Source organism: Chondrus crispus, genomic scaffold, assembly GCF_000350225.1.
Source record: "Chondrus crispus Stackhouse genomic scaffold, scaffold_53, whole genome shotgun sequence".
NCBI classification, from domain to species: domain Eukaryota; phylum Rhodophyta; class Florideophyceae; order Gigartinales; family Gigartinaceae; genus Chondrus; species Chondrus crispus.
In genome coordinates, this window is record NW_005178511.1 from 22,929 (window position 1) to 45,580 (window position 22,652).

The following is a 22,652-nucleotide window of genomic DNA, read 5'->3' on the forward strand; positions in this document are numbered from 1 at the left end:
CTTATTGATTCGCCTTTCGTTTGCGAGCGTTTGCGCTCTCATGGACGGTGGCATAATGCCACCGTCAGCTCAGCGTGCGTGTAGAGAGGAGGAGGGAGGACTCAACTGTCTGGGTGTGGGGTGTGAATATGTGAGATGAAGTGTGGCATTTTTTAGAAGGCGGGAAGGGCGGAGGATTGTTGTTTGAATGGTGCCCAAATTAAGCCATTACAGTACCCAAATTAAGCCGGTGAGAAGGGGTACGGGGAGTATCTTTGCCCGTGCGGTGCGTTTTGCAATTGTGCTCCCAGTTTTATACCACACGCTTCCTCTTTCCCATTCGGCACCTCTCTCCCTTTGAAGACGCCTTCGGACACGTATCTCTTCCTGCCAGGCAGAATGCCTGCAATTCTTGTGCGGTTCACCGACTCAGAACAAATGCATTCGGTTGAAGCAGACCCTTCACGCGCATCTCTACTAGATTTTCGGTACCAACTCTTCTCTTTGACTGACATTCCGCCTGACCAAATTGAGGTCCAAGTCGGAACAGAGCACTTCTTTCCTAATGACGACCTTGACGCAGGTCGAACACTAGCTAGCATCGGAATCTATCCGGGAGATATTGTTATTTGTAGAGACGTAAATGGTACCAAAGGACAAGTACAGCTTCATGAGGTACAACAAGAGACGAAGGCCTTGGGTGTGTCAGACTTGCAAGCAGCGCTCGAACAAGTTTCACTCAACTCCAGCAATAGGAAATCCGTAGCGGGCGCTTCGTCGGACAATGGCCACCAAGTCGATTCAAAGACACGCGAATTCCTTTCGCAGGTATCAAAGTACCAGCAGGCTGTGTGCGCATATGAAGATGCCGACTTCCAAGACAAGGCGAGAAAAACAGCCCCGCTACAGGAATTGCGACTCAAAGCCAACGACCGGCTTGAAAAGCAGCGCAAGGACTACCCGACCTATGAGCTTGCCCTTGCCAAAGAGCTGCTTACTTGGTTTAAAGAATCATTTTTCACTTGGGTCAACTCCCCAGACTGCTGGTCTTGCGGCAAAGAAACGGCCTTGGTCGGGATGGCGCCTCCAACGGATCATGAATTGAAGCACGGCGGCTCGCGAGTCGAGCAGCACGACTGCCAAGCGTGCGGTGCGACGACGCGGTTCCCGCGCTACAACGACGCGGGGAAGCTACTGGAGACGCGCAAAGGGCGGTGCGGCGAGTGGGCGCAGGCGTTCACGCTGATAGCGCGGGCGGCCGGGCTTCGCGTACGCGTCGTGCACGACTGGACGGACCACGTGTGGACGGAGATATACACGCCCGAGGGGGAGGGCGGCGGGAGATGGGTGCACGCGGACTCGTGCGAGAATGAGCTGGATAAGCCGCTGCTGTACGAGAGCGGGTGGAAGAAGAAGCTCAACTATTGCGTGGCGACGGGCGTGGATTGCGTGATGGACGTGACGAGACGGTATACAGAAGATTTTAAGGCGCTTGCGGTGAGGAGGACGCTGGCCGAGGAGGGCGCGTTGCAGAAGGGGCTCGCGCGTATGAACGAGGAGGTGATCGCGAAGCTGCCTATCGGGGAACGGGAGGAGGCAATGAGGAAATACTTTGCGGACGTTGAGCAAATTGGGTTGCCACAGGCAAGTGGTGAAGGGCTTTCGGGACGGCAGTCGGGCAGTCAAGCATGGATTAACGCGAGAGGGGAAGGGGGATGAGGCGAGCAGAGGTGTGGTGATTCGGTTGAGGGGTTGTACCACAGCGGTTAATCATTGCTCTTTAGAGAGTCACTTTGACAAAGCGCAGCATTGCATGCATCGCTTCGAGTTTCGTCCTCAACTGCTAGCATGTCGTGCTCATCCCCGTTGTCGACTCTTTCTCGACATAAACGAGTAGCCTTCGCTTCTGCTCCCGCGCGAGCCACACGAGCTTTCCGAGCGCCATCGCCGGGAGCTGAAAGGGTCGGCGCGCTCGTGCATTTGTGCACGACGCAAGCGGCAGAAACGCAAAAACGGGCGGTGCAGTGCATGAAGTTAGGATGAGTAGTTTAATTTGTACTACAAGACGCGGCGCGGCCACGGACCCGCGGCGCTCGCTGCGCGCGGTCTCGGCAAGCTCTCGGGCGCGTGGGGCGTCCCGAAGCGTGTGCGACTGCGCGGGCGTGCACGGGCGCGTGCGCCGGTGCGGCTGGCCGCGAGCGGCGGCGGCGCAGTTAGAGTTTCTTGAGGGCGTCGTTGGCGTACAGCAGGGTGTCCGTCGAAGGGTCCATAGAGGCGAGCGCACCGACGGAGAGGACAAGGATGACGATGAGGCCGAGCGAGCTCCAGAAGATGATCTGGAACATTTCGTAGTCCATAGCGAAGGGGGTGGGTGGGCGGCGGGGTGCGGGCGGGGGGAACGTGGACGGGGGAAGGGAAGGTGGGAGTCGCTTGTTGGCGAGGAGGATGGTGTGGCGCAGCGAAAGGACTGGGCGGGATGTTTGCGCAACGGAAGCATCCGATTGACAGTTGGGATTCACAGGACGGGTTCGCCTGTGTTGCTGACAACCTTTACACGTGTACACGGTAACGATTCTGCAACACGTGTGCACGTGGAATATTTATTCGCGTAAATTTTCACTCGAGCCCTAAACGTTTTTCCAACATTTGTCTTCTGGCCGCCGGAGCTCGTGCATTTGGCGATCGCCGGCGGGCAACCCGTTCACTGTCCAAGCTTTGGAATCCTATTTAAGCCGCCTCACGTTCACCACTCCTTCCGCTACGAACGAGGTTGTCAGCTTGCAATCCTCGATAGCCTGTGCCTTCACACAGGCGCATCCCGCTAGTCCAAGTACAGTCCCGAACAACACTAGCCCGTTGGCGGGCCCAGCACCGCGGTGGCCGTCGCCTCTGCGTCGCGGGCCTGTCCGCGCACTGCGTGTTACCCGTTGCTTCTCCCTTTCTATCCATTCTCCGCGATCTAGTAGAGCGCCAATCGCCGGTTTAACGAACTGCACAAATTCGACTTGTACTTGTTCTGTCGCATTTCTGTTGCGACAGTTCAATCATACCGGCGTAGACAAAAGATGTCGTCAAAAGCACCCATGTTGTCGCTTATTCACGCGCTCGTGGGCCGTAACCGGCACCGACAATTACTCTAGCCCTTCTGTACATTTAAACATTAGATTGTTCTCAGCCAGCGGTCGAACCCGAAGAAGCAAACCATTGATATCCACACATATTCGCAGTAGATAGCTGCTCCTGCTGATTTCTATATCAAGGTCCGAGTCGCAATATATATCTGTTGCTGTGGTATGCAGTCAGACTGTGGCAAGAACGGTACACCGCAAACGTTTGCATTTAATCATCGGTGCCATATGTGAGGAGAAAAGACCATTGTTGAGAAAAGACTCACGAATTGGAGGCCCGTTGAAGGATCACAAAATCTATAGGTGAAAACCCTGTCAAATTTTAATCGACGGTCTTCTCTGCAATGCCAGGTTCTGCAACAAGACGCCTAGTTAGCGATCATCTGTTCGTAGAAGGCCTTCCCAGCCGACTTGTCCGCCGAGGCAGTTATGGTCTTTTTCTGCACCTCCTTCTTCTGGATTCTGGCGTACGGGTTGAGTTTGAACAACACCTCCGTGTTACGGAGCGGATTCTTCTTCCTCTGTACCCACGTTTTCTTCTCAGCGATCGGTCGGATCACGGACTGGATCTCATCCGAGTTGATAATACGCGCCACATCCGAGTTGGAAATGATATTCTTCGGCAGCACAAAATTCTTCTTGATCGAAGATCCAGTTTCGCCGGTCCCGTAGATCGAGTCCAGCTTCTGAATCGCCTTCTCAGTCCAGATCACAAAGCGCCCGACGTGTCCACCGGGGGCAAGCTGCAGCAGATTCAAGCAATCAACCGAGCACAAGTCCACACCCGGCAAGTTCCTGAACGCCTTGACGATCCCATCATCCTTCTCGTACACAACCAACGGCCCACGACGCTGCTTGAACCTACGGTTACGAAGCTTACCCTTACCCGCGCGCATTTTCCTCGTCTCCATAACACGTTCGACATCATCGTACGCGCCCAACGACTTGAGCAGAGTAACAGCCTTGGCCGTCTTCTTCATCCCTTCAGCGGTGCCGTCGATCACGAGCGGGACCTCGGGCACGTCATCAATTTCATGGCCGCGCGCCATCACGAGCGCCGGCAACGCACTAGCAGCGAGCGCCGAAACCACGGCATACCTCTTCTGCTTGCGAGGGACCTTACGGTGCCATTTCCTCCAGATCCTCGTGGGCGCAAACATGCGGCCGCCTCGGCACATGTTTCCGAACGCACCCTGTCCGGAGCGATGCGTACCGCCACCCGGGACACGCGGGATACGCGACACGGCGCGGCCTGTGCCCCACGACTCGGCGGAACTCTGCATGCCGGCCATGCGCGAAACGGCGTACGGCTGGCGGTGGTTCTTGCGCATGCTCGTGTGCACGATCTGCACAAGGTCGTTGCGGATGGGGGCCGTGAACACGGCGGGCATCGACGTCGAGCCGGACGGCTGGCCGGTCTCGGCGCTCAGAACCGTCACGACGGGGCGCGCGGCGGCGGGGCTCGACATGTTGGATTGCGGGTGGAGCTAGGCGGGAGGGTGACTCTTGCGTGATTGACTTTCGTGCGGTCGGTTGTAGAGGTTGGGGAGGGGGGCGATGGTAATCAGGAGAGGGAATATGGCGGAGAGGTCGCCGGTCGGCGGCGATTTGATCGTGAACAATTTTGCCAAATATTTTGCCAAATATTTTTAGTCATGAAATTTCGCCTATTTAGGTTTGCGAGAAAATGAGCCAATAGGGTACGAAAAAGGAGAAATGCTACGTCCATACGGTCCCAAACTTTGAAAAGTAAAAACTCGAAAAACAACCAAAACAAGCCTGAACCTGGAAAGCCTGATGACGCAGCTGTGCCGCGGCTTGTCAACATGCTTCTCTCATACTGCAAGCGAAGTTGTCAACATGGCAGTTGGTTAGAGAAGAAGAGGACACATTTATCAACTACTCTGCTGTCTTGGCAAGCAACTCCCTCCCTCGCCCAACAAGTACGAGTACGTGCATACCTTCTCACGCCGACGGAATCAGTTCAGTGACTGCCCTAGCCCCATCCCCTGCGAGTGTTGCAAACACGGTGGCCTCTTTGTTATTGTTGTGTTCCGGATACTGCTCCTTAAACGCCTGCATCAGCGCTTCCACACTTTTCTTCGCCACTAGCGTGACCGTACACCCTCCAAACCCACCCCCCGTAATCCTGCTCCCATACACCCCATCCACGCCCATCGCAATGTCCACAAGCGCGTCAATCTCTGGCGTGCTCACCTCGAACAGATCTCTCAGCGACACGTGACTCTCATGCATAAGCTTCCCAGTCCGCACCAAATCGCCATTCTCGAGACAAGTCTTCGCCTCCAGCGTGCGGATATCCTCCTGGATCGCATGCCGCGCCCGCTTCTCCGTTTCAACATCCAGCTCTTCCTTGACGGCCTGCAACATCTCCATATCACAATCCCTCAAATGTGTCACGTTCTTGTCCGGAAACTTAGCCGCCATCTTTGCCGCCGCGACCTCGCACTGCGCCCGTCTGCTCGGATACTCCGACCCCGACAGCTCGTGCTTATTGTTCGAGTCCGCGACGACGATCACGGCGTTGGGGTCATTGAGCGGCACGGCCTTCACGTCCAGCGAGCGGCAGTCAATAAGCAAGGCGTACCCGGTTTGCCCCTTGCTCGATATCAGCTGGTCCATGATGCCGCATGGCACGCCGGCAAACTCATGCTCGCACTTCTGCCCCATCTTGGCGCGATCGGCCGGGTCGACTTGCAACCCCGCGAGCTGCTCGATGAGCACGCCCGTCGCCATCTCCAGGGATGCGGACGAGCTGAGCCCGCCCCCCATGGGGACGTCGCTAACGATGACGGCGCGGAACGGAACGATGTTATGCCCATTGCGCGCATATATCGCAGTCATCCCCTTGACGTACTTGACCCAGCCCGGGGTGTCCGGAGAGAAGGGAGTGTCGCCCGGGGTAAAGGAAAAGGGCTCGTCCGAAAAGGCGCCCGCGACGACATGGCATTGCGTGTCGTCGGGGAGCGGGCAAGCGACAATGTATGTGTTCTTTTCTAAGGCAAGGGGAAAGACAAAGCCCTCGCTGTAGTCCACGTGCTCGCCGATGAGGTTGACGCGGCCAGGGGCCGCCACGGCGACCGTGGGGGGGCACGAGAAGGCATTTTGAAAGAGGGACGTGGCGCGGGCGACTCCTGCTTGGTCGGCGGTGGGGCTCATAGCGGGTGGATCGGAGCGGATGGTAGTTCGTGAAGGGGTAAGGGTTAAAGTGGGAGAGGGGTTGGGCTTCGGGAGAGGGCTGGGGTGAGATGGGGTGGGGCAAGTTGTTGACGGGCGATGGAAGGCCCCGATAGTGTAGTTGGCCGACAAGCTAATACGGGTTAAGGGTTGTGCCTGGGGAAGAGCAACGATGATTGGTGTGCATGCTGGAGGCGATGCTGGCCACGTGCCCTGCATGCACGCCTGGCCATCAGCAGCAGTGCCCGACAAGAGATGAGATCGACTGAGAGTGTGCAGTGCGCCAGTCATGAATGACTGCCTCGAGTCCGTTTTCTGCACTTGTTGTTGGGCCAGCGCGAGAGGAAACCCCTAACTCTCTGTAATGCCTCGATACGTTACCCCAGGCCTGGCTCTTGCTGCACGCACAATAAATTTACGGTTTTCAAGAACTTCGCGGGACCTTCCTGCCCCATCGCATACATTACAGTCCGTAGCTTGGTCGCCACTAAATCACATAAATGCGGAACATACCGCCAAGTGGACCAATGCCGCACAGGTAGCTTTTAGAATTTCCATCCCCCACGCTCTCAGGGGCATTCTAGGTGTTTTGGAAAGTAGGAAATTTGGAAATTTGGAAACTCGTCATACGCCACATATCCAATAAGCGCCTGCTACGTTGCCACGTGTCCAGTCCCGTTCCCTCCCTCCCCAGTCCGGATCCCCCTCTACCCAGACACGTTCCCTCCCTCCCCAATCCCGTTCCTTCCTCTCGCCGTCCCTTCCCTCTCTACACAGCTCCCGCTCTCGTGCGTTCTTTTCGCCATTTTTTGCGGCCAAGACGTCGACACCTCCAACTCTCCCACCATCACGCCTCACAAAGTGCCTTTTACATCGCTGCCTTCGATCTCGGCACGCCACCGCCTGAACACTCCGCCCCTCCCACACCTTTCCTCGCCGACGCCTCCAACTCTGTCTCCCGCCCTTCCCCCTCGTTTGCCTGACTGAAAGTTTCTCTTATCGCTGTGATCGTCGGTCGAGGAGAAATACCCCAACTAATTGACGCCTGTAAGATTGTTTAGAAAACTATTTGCAACGTATCTCCGATTTTTCTTTTTTTCTCGATCCGCAATACTCTGCCGATCGGGAGACGACGCTTTGCCACATAGAGGAAACGACCAGCCATCTTTCTCTTAAATTGCAGGTGGCAGAGGGAGCGATTTCACGATGGGAATGAGCAGGCATTGGTATCTGCAATGGCGGTTGCAGAGGGAACGATCGAGTATGAGCACTCCTGGGGCGCACATTGTGCACAATATCGCACTCGAGTACTAGTGTCTATTCGACAATCCTACTCATATGAGGATTTGCTCCGCATATGAGAAGCAAATCAAATACGTTCCCGCCACTTCCCGTTTTCTTGTAACACAGAAAAACCGAAACCAAAACCCCCACACTCTTGTTTGAGATCCGGGAAGCCACATTCCAGAATTATAAAGGCTATCGAGTGGAAACAGTCTGGCAGAAAGCACTCAAGAACTTGGTAGTTGGAATTCACGTCTGACAGCAGCGCACAAGGAAAAATGTCAAGTTCAGACTCTCTGTTGAGTCCAGGAAGCACAGCTTACACAAAAGCCAAGTTCGTGGTGGCAGACTCCGAAGCCAAAAGGCTGTATAGAAGTGCGTGGAAGTTCAAGTTGGTCGTTGGAACAGTACAGCGCGTGTAAGTGAAAAGAAGCAGTGCTCGCGTGCAGTATGTTGTAGTCACATCCTGGCAACTATCATCTGGGGCTATCGTCAATGGGGTTCTGAAGGGCAATGTAAAGTACGGGACGCCGATCCCGCTTGATATGGACGGAACCATTCTTCACCATGGTCGTCATACGGATTCTGACATAGCTGACACTACAGAAGAAACAGGCATAAACAATAACTCAAGTGTGCAGCTCACCCCATTTTTACCAGATACCAGTCATTTCCTTCGCGCTCGGGTCTTCAGCGCTTCATCACAGGAAGCAGCCCCAACGGCTATTACGGTTCATGGGCAACGTTGGAAGGAAGGCACTGATGACCGCTTCATTAATGGTGCCCTGCCGGCGAAAGAGTGGCGCGTGATATCTACTGCTGGTACTGTAGTCGCAAACGGTACTGAATGGCGGCCGAGGAAAGCCATTGACTACTTTATGATGATGTTTCCGACCGACCACCTTCCGAAAATTGTTATCATGACAAACCAAAAGTTGGAAAATGCGAAAGAGAAGAGAACGACTGCGTCCGAGATATTGAGATTTTTCGGGGTTCTCATTTTAATGACTCGTTTTGAAATAAGTGGTTCACGACGTGAGCTGTGGTGCACTCAAAGGCGTGGAAAATATCTTCCTGGCACAAATTTCGGCGCTGCCATGGGTCGGAGGCGGTTTGACATAATGTTTTGCCATATTACGTGCAGCTATCAGCCAATCAGAGAAGCTACTCTATCATCTGTGAAGCAGCGATGGTCGTTGGTCAATGATTTTGTAGAGGCGATAAACCGCCATCGAGCGTGTCGTGTACTACCTTCAGATACAATTTGTGTTGATGAATCTATTGTCCGGTGGTACGGACTTGGAGGGCATTGGATAGACGTTGGTCTTCCGCATTATGTGGCTTTAGATAGAAAGCCGGAATCCGGGTGTGAGATTCAAAATGCGGCCTGCGGAGCCTCTGGAATAATTTTAAGGCTGGAGATCGTGACAAACGCCCAAGACACGGCAGAAAAAGAGTACGAAGGGCGCACAAATCATGGAACAGCTGTATTACATCGGCTCGTTGAGCCCTGGGCTGGGACAAGCCGACTGGTGTGTGCCGATTCTTATTTTGCTTCTGTTGAGACCGCAAAATGGCCGGACAGTATAGGTCTGCGTTTCACTGGTGTCGTCAAAACGGCAACGCGCAAATACCCCATGGCACACGTAAGCTCTTTAGAAATGACAGGGAGGGGAGACCAGAAGTGGTTGCTATCGGTCGACGAGGAAACGGGTAAGACGATGATGGCACTTTGTTGGGTGGATCGGGCACGGCGATATTTTATTTCAACGTCTGGTTCTGTACGCCCTAGGAAGTCGTTCGAGCGTACGCGCTGGCGCCAGGAGGAGGGAGGGCCAAGAAAAGTTACAGTGGTGGTACCCTTGCCACACGTTGTGGAGAAGTACTATGGCGCTGCTGCAGCGATCGATCAGCACAATCGCTGCAGGCAGGATGACCTGGGACTTGAGCGCAAGGTGCAGGTGAAGGATTGGTCAAAAAGAGTGAATATTAGTCTTCTTTCTATCTGTATAGTTGACGCGTGGCTTTTATACAAAGGCGGTAGGGGTGGAATGGAATGTCTGCCGCAGCACCGCTTTTACGAAGAACTGGCGGAGCAGCTTATAGAAATAATTATGGACATGGAGTGGAACCTCGTAACCTGAGCTTTAGCTCGTCAGGCGATGATGTGGATACCACACCCACGAGTGGCCGTAATGAGCATTTGAAGCCAACAAAGAAGCGTAGAAGACTGCGTGGTAGGCTCACAAAGGCTGTGGCACAGGGATGGTGTGCACAATGCGGGGACTACAAGTCGAAGTTCGTTTGCTCTGCCTGCCGCGAAAGCGACAGAGCTGAGAGTTTTTTGTCATAGCCAGACGAAGCTCATGTGCTATCGCACTCACCTCATAGAGAAGCACTTCGATGAGTAGTTGTTTTACTGTGGTTGTACTGCAGAGCTATGCTTCGCTACAGTCGACCGTAAACTACACCATTCTTTTCATGCGCTGTTTCGGGGACTAAAGCTAAATTTCTTTCACCATAGCTCTTGCAGAGGTTGCGGACAGCTCTGCCATATCATCTTCGAACATAGCAGCGGGCTACAGGTGGCGGACCGAAGGGGAAAAGGGGATCCTCAGATGAGTCAATCTCTGACTCATCTGAGGATTTTTTTTGTGTCGAATAGACACTAGGTGTGCAGTGCACACCTAGTACTCGAGTGCGATATTATTGGTTGTCTGTGAAAAGTTTCTAAATGTTGTAGACCGAACGGCGAGACGGAAATTGGAAATCGGTGCATTGCTGTCATATTTCTGATTTCTAAATTCCAGCTTCGAAAAAGTCATAAAATGACCCTCAGTGATGTAGAACGCGAATTCTTTCGTTGAATTTACCAATTTTCTTCAAATAGCCTCCTCCAGGTTCCCGTCGTGTCAGCTCAGTCTTTTTTGAGGCAGAGAAAGGGCGTTAGAGCTGGAGGAGACAGGCAGCTGCAGTTCGGTGCAGTCAGGCTTGGAATCGACACACATTTTCTTCGCTGTTTAGAACGAGCCTCAGGCTCGGTGAGGCTCGTTCTAAACAACGAAGAAAATTGTTGCATTTGCATATAGCTATGATAAGTTGCATGGCAACTACCGCGCCCGCTTTCAAAGTCTTCGGACTTGGATGTCACTCTTCTTCTGGCTCCTGGATGTTTCGTTCTCGAACTCTTTCCTTGTGATGAAGAGGAAGTACCCAAGCCTCTGAGGTTCGACCGGCGCACACAAACAGTTGCGGCTTGGCGTTGCGACCGATTCGATATGGGCAGGTTTCGTTGTCAAGAAAGGGTCGCTGACGACCACAAAAAACGATGCAGGCACATATGTTACACTTGCTGGCAACAAACAAGCGCGCAGACGTAACAGCACTTATCTCTTCATAGGTGCGGAGCACTTTGACCTCAGCCTGGAACACTTCCCTATAGGCGTGAGCAAAGATGAGCGCAATATATGCGTGGTCCGCGCTCGTCGAACGAAGACGCAGTGCCGCGGCTGCACTGGAGCGGTGTGCCTCTGCACGGCGGGCGAAAGGGATTTTGTTTCCACATCTTCCACAAATCCACAACAGAGGCGCTAGAGAGCCACCGCCCGTCTGCCAGGACGTCGAACTAAGCATGCACGGCGAGCTCCGACACAATTCTGCGCCTGCAATGACAGTAAACAATTTTCCCTCAGGCAGGCAGAACCTTTACTACTCCATCCGAGACCGCTGATCCGATTGGTGGTGGTTCCAGAGCATAAATCCGACTCCGTCTATGACATATCGACAATTGAAGCCGTACTTGTCGCCCCAGATCCCAAACTTGTATAACATTTTAGCAGAAATCCAGATTTCCAATTGCCCAGAGGGCAACAAGCCCCGCACGGGAGAAGGGAGAGTGAAGCCGGACCGACGATATTTCGCCAAATGACCAACTATTCAATCCTCTCTGGGAGGCTTCAGCCTGCTTTATCTAGGACGACTGGAACACTGGTCGTGGTTGCAGAACGGTGAACACCAACACGGACATGCTGTTCATGACGCTGGCTTTGGATAAGCACGGGGGACGTGGGAATGGCTGGCCAGAAATTTTGCAATGAGAGGCCCCGCTTTCGAGCATCTGGTACTGCGATTCTTCAGTGTGATTGTAGACTGGATGTATTATGTTTATGTAGAGATAATACGATCAGAATTCCACGATAGCGGCTTTAATGTCGAGAGTTCGTACTTTCAAGTATTTCGCGTTTGCTCGGTACGCCACCGACGTCATACTTCAACAGAGTATCGCCCTCGCCCTGTTTGTACGATGCAGAACGGGAAGCACTATTACTCCGGTAACACAAGTTGTGTGGCCTGAAACCGGAGGTTTCTGTTTTACCCACTGATCTGGCGCTTAGGTGCAGCAAAAAATATGGTGGGTCTGTGTTGGGTATCGAAGTCATGAGCAGAATGAAAGATTATCACACGCAGTGGCCGAAGAAAAGAGCCATGAAACACATATTGCTGATGTTGCACCGCTGAACGACAACTATCCCGACAAATGGGCCCAACTCGCCGATAAAGAATATCAGGGAGCTACAGAAACTTTTCGAGTTGTAAACCCCGTCAAACGATCTAAAATAGAGCTGTATCTCGAGGGGAGGAAATGTTCCACCGCAAAATGGCAGCTCATCGAATCATTGCGGAAAACGTTTTTGGCCAGTTGTGTTCGCTTTGGAAAATGTTGGATGTAAGTTTCGCTGGGCAGAAGATTTGTGTGATACCATGTTTGGATTTGTTTGGTTTTGACGAACCCGCATGTGATATGGAACCCGATGCAGGCTGAGGACCGGTAATTTTATGTGGGGTTTAAGAACTTTCCTTACAAGCTGGAGCATGAGCGTGTGACTATGCGTCGACAAGGACAGGCGCTGTATCAGGAGTATCGTCTGCAACGTCTGTCTTTTTATATGTGAGATCTTGGTTCGGGAACGGAGGCGTGGGCTCCCTGAAATACACAGTGTTTCACAGGAACAGTGGACGTTTTCGTAAAAGGCTTGCCTTTTCCCATTTTTATTATCTTTTCCCATGAAACAATGGCTCTTGGTACATTACTGTGTGCTCAGGATAGCGGTTATTTTTGTGAAGTGCGGTTGCATTTCCGGTATCATCGCCGATCTAAACAAACAGCGACCTTTAGAGGCAAAGCCCTAGTAATAAATTTGGAAATTGGAAATCGTACAGCAATACAGTATGTGTCTTCCCCTTCATCCCTCCACGCACGATACTCGGAGCCATCGGGAGGACTTATATTCCCACTACAGAGAGGGAAAATACTTGAATATCTTGCTCGTTCACCAATTTCCAATTCCATCTTCTCTTCCGGTCCAACACATGTGTTGGACCGGAAGGGAACATGGAAAATACATTTTGGAAACTTTTCACGGACATCCAATTATGTCACACAGGAGCGTAATAAGTGTAGGCTAGGCGTCCTTATACGGTATTCGTTCCCACCTCGATCAAGGATTCAAGAAAACCGAACGTACTACATTCCGTCGTCGTCAGCTGGGTGAGCTCCTCCGATGCGCATACTATTGCAGATCCAGAAGGGAAATATAACCAGGGAAACCGTTCAAGTTGTAATTGCTGAATTCGTACAAGAGATATTGCGAGGCCCTGTTATGCGTCGAGAAAAGGTTACAAGGACACGACAAAACCCCAATCTACATGTAAATCTGGCAATTACTGATGACGGTCTCTTTGTAAGAGTTTAAAGGCCGCCTCCCTTGCAATTTCGTGATCTGTACCACAAATTAAGTCCAGAGCTTAAAATAACCCAAATTCAAAGACCTTGTCCTAACTCTGCCAAAATTGTGGAAACTATTTACTGCATCACTACGAGCATTTTAGCAAGGGTCACGACTGCTTGACACGGGTTTGTCCTTTGGCTTTCGAAGGTCTTCCACATATTCCTTGTTTCATGAGACACTGGAAGCGCTTAACAAAGCCATTATTCCTATGGAGTTTGCTTTATCAGGCGCAGGCGGCAGAAAGCAGCCCAAAATTCCAACTCCTTCGGAAGTATCGCCTAGAGGGTATTGTCGCAGCTATTGATGTGATTGCAAAAAATAGGCAAGCGTTCGTTGAACGACACGCTCATCCCTCCAAATTATTTTAACCGCATCGGGTGCTACGCTCTGTTCGTGCAAGCTCCTTTAGCTGGAAACCACACGTTTTTACTTGTGTTTGCCAGCCATGCGGGAAGTACGCATGCTTTAACTACGTTCCAAGCCACTTTACTGTGCAGTGCATTCAAAATGGTAATTTGCCCTCATGAGCACGGAATGCTGCAAATGAAGTGTATACGAACAGTAAGCATGTTCTGACACCGCACGGCGGGTTCAGTCCATCGAAGAGACAGGATACCTTCAAATTTTATTTCTCGTCCTGGAGGATAACATCCAACTAGGCGTTTGGCACGTTGGTTTCTCGCTTTGGTATTTTTCTCGCACCTGCAACTATCAGTTGCCCGCTGCATGCATATGACAGTCGTTTGTTGCAAGATTCACTACTATTATCTGCATATTAATGATTAGTCTATTTCGAAACACTTGATACAGCCCAATAGTACCCAGTTCTGGCGAGCCCTCTGCTCATATACAGAACCATTTCGATATGGCGCAAGACATGCATAGAGGGCGAGTCCGCTTGAGAGGGAATACAGAAGAGAGAGAAAGGGCTGCAGACGTGATACGCAGCCTTGGCCTCCTTTGACCACGAGGAAGACAAGTGGTCCTGTCGTTTCTGATGGACAATCGGTCCTGTGCAATCGCAATCCATTCATTGTCACTCTATACAACACGCGTCTGTTCCAGATTCTTATTTTGCAGTTCCAGACATCACGACCGATAAATCTGTTTAAGGGAACTTCCGCCCGCAATTAAATACTGCTTGGGCATAAGTGAACAAATAATACACAATGCCCCGTGGATAGAACGCCCCCTTCGTCTGGTACCAGTGGCATCGAGCCTCAATATAAAATTGGTATGGTCTCCTTCGGAGTCTCTGCCACCCCGGTCACATTGATCATCTTATCGGCTCCAGGGGGCAACCTCTTCAAAAACAACAACCATGGCCAGTTTATTTGCTTTGAACGATTCAATTCTTGCCATCGGCCTGAGCCTCAGACCCTTTGAGATGAACACAACTTCGTCACGATCTGTATTGCTATCTGCCGTAATCTTAATTTTGACAGGGTCGTGCAGGCTGCGTTCAGTCGTGGGATTGCGATGGATGCCCTTTTGAAGAACAGATTGTAACCGGCTGCTTTTCTTTCATTACACAACCCCGAAATGCCACCTTCTTCTTCCCGAAAGATTTTCTCCATATCTGTATAGCTCTGTACGACAACTAAACTTTGGGCATCCATTTTGAGCGGGATGAGACGTAATTAGATGAGGGCAACCTTGGCGTTGGTGACCCTGGCAAGGGGCAAGAAAACTGGGTTTATTGCAAGCGTTAGTGCCAAGTAGGGACTACAAAAGGCGTTTATCTATCTGAGGAGGAATATTTGGTTGCGTGAGGTAGGGAAGGCAGTCGAGGTAGTCAAGTACGTGGGTGGGGCTGGTATTTCTTTATGGCCATGTGCGCAAATTTCTTCGACTTTGTTTCTACATGTGCAGACTAATGGAGTGAAGTGACGTCTTTGCACTTCCTATAGAGCTCCTTAAAGCTTTTGCATTAGGGCTTTCATAGTTTCTTCTTGGTCACAAAGAGACGTTTACAATCTGGCGAAGATCAGCCACGTGCGGGGGAGGGTTATATGACTTATTCACTTCAGTCATCAGGTCTTCCAAAGTTATTGCCTCATGGTGTCTGAGACGGCGAGTAGTGCAGTTTAACGCTTGGTCTCTGTCATAATGGGTGTGACCAATTGGTAAGCACGAGACAAAACTTCTTGAAGCACCTCCCATGCATCCAGCGATTGCATGTATCCGAAAAAGTACCTGTTCTTATTTTTGCGGGTGCAGTTATCCACCTGCACGAACAGGGTGTTGGAGAGCGGGCCCTTCTCATCCTTCGACATCAGCGTCCGATGGACAGCTTCAAGGACGTGATTAGCTCCTGTCTCGTATTCATGTGTCATTGTGAACAGGGAGAGATATTTCACGGGACCTTGTTCAAGCACGCCAATCAGCTTGACCTTGAGACTGTTCTCCTTTGTCTGGTTATTATTGAAGAGGAAATGCGGCATGCCGAAAGCGGACTAGTCGGCACCTTCCAGGATGACAGATCAATGTTTGGCAGGATACAATCCTGCTTTGTCACACTTCTTCTGGTACTCGCGCTGCTCTGCTGCAACCATATCGCTGTGACTGGTTTATCGCTGACGAAGTACGCGAGTTGCTGGCTCCTCAATACCGGCTTTAGAGAGCTGGTCTCTTGTGAGATCGCATTCAGAACAAACTGTGAATCTATGCACTCTCCGCACTTCGATGTTTGACACGTGCTTTTGCCATATCTCGTAAAAATAGCTTCGAGTGGGTGGAGCGCGGGAATGGAGCCGTGTAAACTCAGAGAAGAATATGTCGGAAACCTGAGCCTTTTGGAAATAGGGCAAGTGCTGTTCGTTTCGGTCTGGCATATGGTCGGCTATGCTATCCGAAAGACGTTCAAGGAAGCATATGACCGCGTCCCGTTGGTTTGTTTCTGAGTTCCTCACAGTACCAGTAAAAGACGATCTTTTCTTGCTAAACGGTGCACCTTTAACAGAACCTCTAAACCCCTAGAAAACTGCAGTGACTTCTCTAGAACTTATAACGCACAGCCTTTCCATGAAGAAAACATTCTTGAGTTATCTTCCAACAAGCCCTCCAGATATGCTCGTCACCCTGACCTGTTCAGCAGGGTTACATGCTGTACTTGAGAATTGACGTATCGTGCGCGTACTTTGGGAAACCAACGGCGATCCCTTCAATAATTTAACTTATCCACTGCCATGTTCTGGAACGCATCAGCGTAGGCACGGCGTCGGTTGAGTAACTCACTTTACACACCCTTGCCCTGACGGCGATTCTTGTACTTGTATCTTCTCTTCTTTACGATCGTCAAATCTTTTGTTGCAATACTGCGACTGGTCGTACTACGTTGCGATGGGGGTCCAGTTCTTGTTCGTTTGTTGGAGGGTAGAGGGGGACGGTACCCATCGTCACTCTGCGATCCAAAATCGTTGATCTTCCCGTTCGTATAGAAAGACATCAATTGTGTCAGAGTCTTCATTTTGCAGTAGTGGAGCTTGCATGGCATTCGATGTGGCCCGATCTATTTCTTGTGCCACTCCTGGTGGTGGAGACTCAACAGCAGTTGGTGCCGGATCCCTACGCGGGCTCTTTTTAGTCGTAGTTATTGCAATGGTAGTAGGATGGGTTGTTCTGACCCACAGTTGAGATGGGCTTTTGTGAGTGAAGATGGGTGGAGATGGGTTGAGAAACTTGAGCGCAGCGAACAAGATGCCGCCCTTTTCACCTTTTACATATCCGAGTGTTTAGCAAATATATAAACCGTAGTACAAGCGAACAAGGGGATGGTGGTTGCAGCTCCACACAAGCTGCAGCAATACTGTGATTGGGAACTGATAACATGGACAGGACGACCTGTTTAGCTGTCTATGAATACTGATATTCGCTGGGCAGGTATCTGGAGCTATGCATGGTTATGTGCTGCCCCTTTGCTCCGTTGAAGAAGCCTGTAATAGAAGCCTTACCAATGTCATAGAGCCCCTTTTGAAACAAATCCGAATCAAAAATTTGAGAGAAAGCACCCAAAACATATGTTGCACTAAAATCGAATTGCGATGATTCCGGTGTCCAAATCTATTTAATTTAGAGATAATTGCCAAAAGGACCATAGTTGAGCAGTCGTATTGCGAGACAGTCGACAGTGCTCTGACAAATGCAAAAATTATTCGCACTTGGGCATTCGTATTGCACAACAGTTCACACGCGAGCAGATTCATTGCAAAATTGTTCACAGTCGGGCATTCGTATTGCCAAACCGTTTGTCCAGGCGCAGTCCTATCGCTAAATAGTCTACCATGCTTTGAAAAGTCACGAAAATTTGGAGACTGGTTTCGCCATGAGGTTTCTCACAGTTTCCCCTACGCCCGGCATTGTGCTGCCCGGCAGGGTTCGGCGCCGCATTGAGCGGTAGTACCCTGCTCCGATCTAGTCCCTGGTACCAGCGCTGCGACTTTCTGCACAGTGCTGCGCAACGCCGCATCGCATCGCGCCTCGCAATACGACACTGCACTTCGCGGCGTGGCCCAGCGGAGAGCTGCGCCGCATTTCATTTCGCTGAGCTCTGAAGAGCTGCGTCGCACTGTGCTATGTGATGCCAACATGTGCCGTGATATGTTGCGGTATACCGAAATCATTTATTGCCTTTACACTCGACGACTGGTTTTTCTAACGACTACCTCTACTGCAGACGTCTTGCGCTTGGTGCTAGGGCGGCCGCGCTTGGGCGGCGCGGTGATGGGGAGGAAGAGATTGGGGTCTGGAGAGGTGCCGCTTGCTCGAACATCAGCCATCTTGGGAACGGCCACAGTAGCAAAGAGTGGACACTGCTCTTGCCACAGCGGCACAGACATCTCGCGGGGTACGAGTGTGTTCTTGTCGTAGCCTTGCTTCGCTGCGACAGAAACCACGTGTACAGATGGGAAAAGGTCGCGAGTGGGTATGTCGCATGCACATGGAATGGGTACCGACGGAAACATTAATTTGTCTTCAGGAGGAGCCGTAATTGCCATCGTCACTGTCTCGGAGTTTCCCCTTCCGTCTTCGACTCTGAAAGCTCTGGTTGTTTCTGTGTCCTCGATTCTAATGCGCGCGACGCGGGCCCTGGCGTCTGACTTCACCTTGTCGAAATAGACATGGTTCCTTTCTGTGATGAACCCAGTAGCAGCGTGCCCAGCCTCGCGCAACTGTTTGAAAATGCGCGCATCACGCTGTGAGCGGCGGATAATAGAGGTCACCGGATCTTGTGTGCGCGACACAAGTGTAGCGCTGTTGTGGCTTTCGACTCCTTGCGAAGTATGTCTTGCGTAGAGAGTCGCCTCTGCCGCTACTGCTGCCGCTGGGAACTGACGGGCATCTGGCACAGAGTCGATAGCGTGGCGAGCAGGCCCAGAAAGGCCCGTGAACGATTCGTCCTGGCGGCATTCCGCGAGTTTGTCTATTGTGGATGCCTCGATTAGTTTTTTGTACTGGCAAGAGCACACAACGCCGTGCCTTGCCAATCGCTTGCTGCGGTGCGCAGCACACGTGAATATGTGCGGCATGTGTTCCGCGTGAAAGACGTGTCTTATTTCTGCCGGTATCCCGTTGTCGCCGTCGGACATGACCGTGGTAGGGCGCCCCATGCTTAGGTGCATGGTTTTGTAAAACTGCCACGCGCGAGTCCACGTGGACACAGACTCATTCCCGCACACCAGCATGCAACCCAAGGCAATTATGCTGAAGTTGCTGGACTAACCCACTACAGTAAATACTTGAAACGACGCGAGCGAAGACTTGCCAAAAAAGGCATCAGCCTGCACTAGTGACAACATATATGGGAACTGGTGCTGGACCCACCTACATGACACGGCAATCAGTTCCACATATCCCCGGCAATCTATTTGCAAGCTTTCTAGAAGCTTCTTGTGTCTCTTCCTGAACCGCTCACTTGCCCGTACCCAATACTCCGCATCCTGAACTTGACGCTCATTGCGATTCCCGACAGGAACAGACAGCGCAACGCGCCGCAACCGCTTGTGCTCAGCCTTTTTGACGCGCCAGATTATAGCCTCCATTTCCACGCCCCAATTGTCTCGTACCGCAAAGTATGTCCACAGGCCCCCATCCAAGATTTTAGTAACGTCAGCAGCTTGACGTTTTGTTCCGGATCTCCGAACGCGAAATTACGAGCTAATTTGCGCACGCGAGTCCATTCATGTTCTGGAATGTGGTCCGGGTAGGGGGAGATATCCGGTGAACAGGGCACTCAGAGACTTCGCACTCAAGGATGGGCACGCTGTAATGTTGTCGGAAACATGGTATGCCAGGTCCATGTTTCGATGTGCTGTACGCCTCTGGCCTTTGCGCCAAGCCAGGCTGTCTTTTCTGTTGATTGGTTGTGGAGAGGTACCGCTGACGCCGGTGAAGGCTGTTATCTTCACCGCCCAGTCCTCCTGCTTGTTGCTAAAGTAAGCGTCAACATGACAATCGCCGATCTCCATGGCGTGCATGGGAGATGCATGGGCCACTACAGGTGTGGCATTGTTAACAATTGATAAGGAAGAGCGGGACGATACGAAGGACTTCAGCTACCTCTCTAACACTACGTGGTCAGAATACACAGGATCACTAAAAATCAGTGGTCCCCACCATCGTATTTGTACATTATTTTTGACCCCAAATATTTATATTCTGATTCAACATAACATTCGTATCAATTTCCAACCTTGTTTTCGTGCTTTACTTTTGCGTACCACTCATTAACATTATAATTTCTGATGAGCTTCATAAACGTTGCTGCGCCACGTGGTCAGAACGCTGCTCTGGATTAGTATAAACGTTGCTGCGCAACGTCGTCAGAACGCTGCTGTGAACAGCCACCCCTACCGAAAAGAACAGACTAATATATTGTGTTCTCCTGTACTAATTTCGAGTTAATGGAAATTGGTTAGAAGGGTAAAGCCTCTATACATTACGTTGAATTCAAAGTGCCAAATGTTGTGCTCAAGACAAGATCTGATCTCAGATGTGCTGCATGTGCCGCACACTTCATAGTTATAGGGCAGTCTCTGGTGCGGTGACAACGGCTCGAGCGTCGACGGCGGGCGCGGCAGGTGCCGCTGAGATGCCGAGATGACGGCCGCCGCGGCGATGCGCCCGACCATGCCCGTGCGCGAGACGCGTGTGGCAGTGGGCGCTTCGTAGGCGGGGCCGTCGGCCGGGGCGCCGGACGGGGCGACGGGCATGGGTGGCTGCGGCGTGATGTGCCGGCCGCGACGGGAGTTAGAGGGGGCGGTGGGATTGGCAGGGGCGGCGGATGCGGCGGGGTCGTGCATGGTGTAGACGGGGCGGCCGCGCTTGGAGGCGGCGGTGGACATCGGGAGGGTTTGCGGGTAAGGGGGGACAGAAAACAAAGGGGAGGTGGTATGGTTTTCGGTAGGCGTCTGCGTTTGGGGGGCGGGGGAAGGCAAAGGGAGGGGGTCCGTAACGCGTAGACGAGAAAAAGAGGGGACGGGTGGGTGCAACTGGATGGATGCAAAAGGGGTAAATTTACAGTGCCGTAGACGGCGCGCAGGATCCAGCGCGTGCGCGTGGGGAGGGACAGGGCTCGTTTTTGGCGCAGAAGAGCGCACGTACCACGGCACGCGTGAAAACGCGTCTCCTTGGGAGATGCTCCCGCCCGTTCTATGACGCATTCCCACGTCCATCTCTCTTCACCCCATTCCAACTGCCCACACCAACCAACAAAGTCCTCCCCGCCTCCTTTAATGAAAACCCTCTCCATCTACCTCATCTCTCTCTAGCTAGCCCAGGCGTCGCTTCATCGTCGCCGTCTGCTCGCGCGGCATTACTATCCCAATATTCTTCCGCCCTTTCCACCGCACCACCCTTTCCAACACCTTTTCTTTCCCGTCCACTTCTCAAACTAGCTCCCTCAACTCTACGCACTCGATAATATCAAAGCCCAGCGCCGCCTCCTCCACATTCCGCGTCTGCGCCACTTTAATAGTCATAACTTCCGAAGCAGCTCCAGTCCCTCGTATATTACATGGAACGGACACGTCGTGTATGTGCTTATCCCTACAGTCTTCGATGTACCTTGGCTTCCGCCTTTTAAAAAGCGACTCTACACTCTTCTTGCGCCTGCGCTGCGCCGCAGAACTTACTAGCTACGAGGGGCTTCCAAGGGTGGGGGGGGCGGGGCGAGGAATTGAACTCGCGACCAAAAGAAAAGGGCAGCAGGGGAGTGGTACCGAAGCACACCACCCCTGCGAAGCGCTTTTCTCCGTCGCCCCGCCTTTGCATGCGGCGACTACCGACCTTACTGGCGGTCGCCAGTAGTAAATTCCCAGCCCTTTTATACCTGACACCCGATACTTGAACGTGATACCCGACACTTAAACGTGTACACGTAGAGCTGCAAACGCATAATTCCCCACGGCTCCCCTTAGTGAAGATCCATGCCACCGACCCGTAGTCTTCAGATCCCGCCCCTCCTACTCCAGCCCTACAGCCCTCTTCCGCAACGTGCCCCACTTCCCATTTCAGCCCTCTTCACCAACGTGCCCGGCTGCAAGCACCCGATGCTTCCTTAACGGGGGATCTTCCTCAATCGCATCGCTCTTTGCGCTGACAAAACGTCACTTGCGGACGGAAAAGTCGACCTAGTACTACCGCTCGGCAGACTCGTACGCGATGTCATAAAAGCACTTGTTCTTAAATGTGAGGACATTGTAGACATTGTACAGGACTCCCTCGTGGTAGATGTTATCAACTTCGGGCGCTAGTTCGGGGGAAGGCGGGGCCTCTGGTTCCATCGGAAGGATGGGGTTCCGGCGATCCTTCTCCTGGTAAATTTACCAGATGGAAAACGGTGGGGGTACAGAAAACGACGAAGACAAGCCAATAAGAATGCATGACGCGTGCAAATCATTTGTCATATTTTCAAAAATGATCTGCATGCATGACCGAAAAGTTTTGACGGCGTGAAGGGCAGCCGGTGTGTCCGCCGCGGTGGCACGTGCGCAGCTCGCGGCGCAGCTTTTCAAGGCGCGTCGTGGTGCAGTCCGCTGAGGGCCGTTCCTAACGAAGAGTTCGCCATGCCAGCACCCGAGCACCCTGAAACTTGGCATGAATGTATTGGTTGAAAAAATTATTGGAATTATACTGAGGGCCGTGTCGCCATGCTGGTCTTGTCCCGCCGCATGGACACTTCAGCAGAGGTGTGTGGGAGCGTGTTACGCGTGCGGCACAGGCCCGCCCGTGCGCAACGTGCGGTCTCATGTGAAATCCCACCCTCATTAAATTT

The 22,652-nt window shown here is 52.1% G+C and overlaps 4 protein-coding genes; 2 read left to right on the forward strand and 2 right to left on the reverse strand.

The window, feature by feature from the left end:
- The first annotated feature begins 417 nt into the window (after positions 1–417).
- On the forward strand, positions 418–1,698 carry CHC_T00006830001 (hypothetical protein). The gene has a single exon (XM_005710083.1). The coding sequence runs from the start codon at positions 418–420 to the stop codon at positions 1,696–1,698; it is 1,281 nt and encodes a 426-aa protein (XP_005710140.1).
- Positions 1,699–3,300: 1,602 nt separating this feature from the next.
- On the reverse strand, positions 3,301–4,576 carry CHC_T00008365001 (Component of cytosolic 80S ribosome and 60S large subunit). XM_005710084.1 is given in 2 exon segments: positions 3,301–3,475; positions 3,476–4,576. The coding sequence occupies 1 exon segment, from the start codon at positions 4,574–4,576 to the stop codon at positions 3,476–3,478; it is 1,101 nt and encodes a 366-aa protein (XP_005710141.1). The 3' UTR covers positions 3,301–3,475.
- A 402-nt stretch (positions 4,577–4,978) lies between these two features.
- On the reverse strand, positions 4,979–6,596 carry CHC_T00006831001 (hypothetical protein). XM_005710085.1 is given in 2 exon segments: positions 4,979–5,072; positions 5,073–6,596. The coding sequence occupies 1 exon segment, from the start codon at positions 6,594–6,596 to the stop codon at positions 5,073–5,075; it is 1,524 nt and encodes a 507-aa protein (XP_005710142.1). The 3' UTR covers positions 4,979–5,072.
- Positions 6,597–6,598: 2 nt separating this feature from the next.
- Positions 6,599–6,733, forward strand: CHC_T00006832001 (hypothetical protein). XM_005710086.1 is given in 2 exon segments: positions 6,599–6,670; positions 6,671–6,733. 1 exon segment carries the CDS (start codon positions 6,599–6,601, stop codon positions 6,668–6,670), a length of 72 nt encoding a protein of 23 aa, XP_005710143.1. The 3' UTR covers positions 6,671–6,733.
- The last annotated feature ends 15,919 nt before the right edge of the window (positions 6,734–22,652 follow it).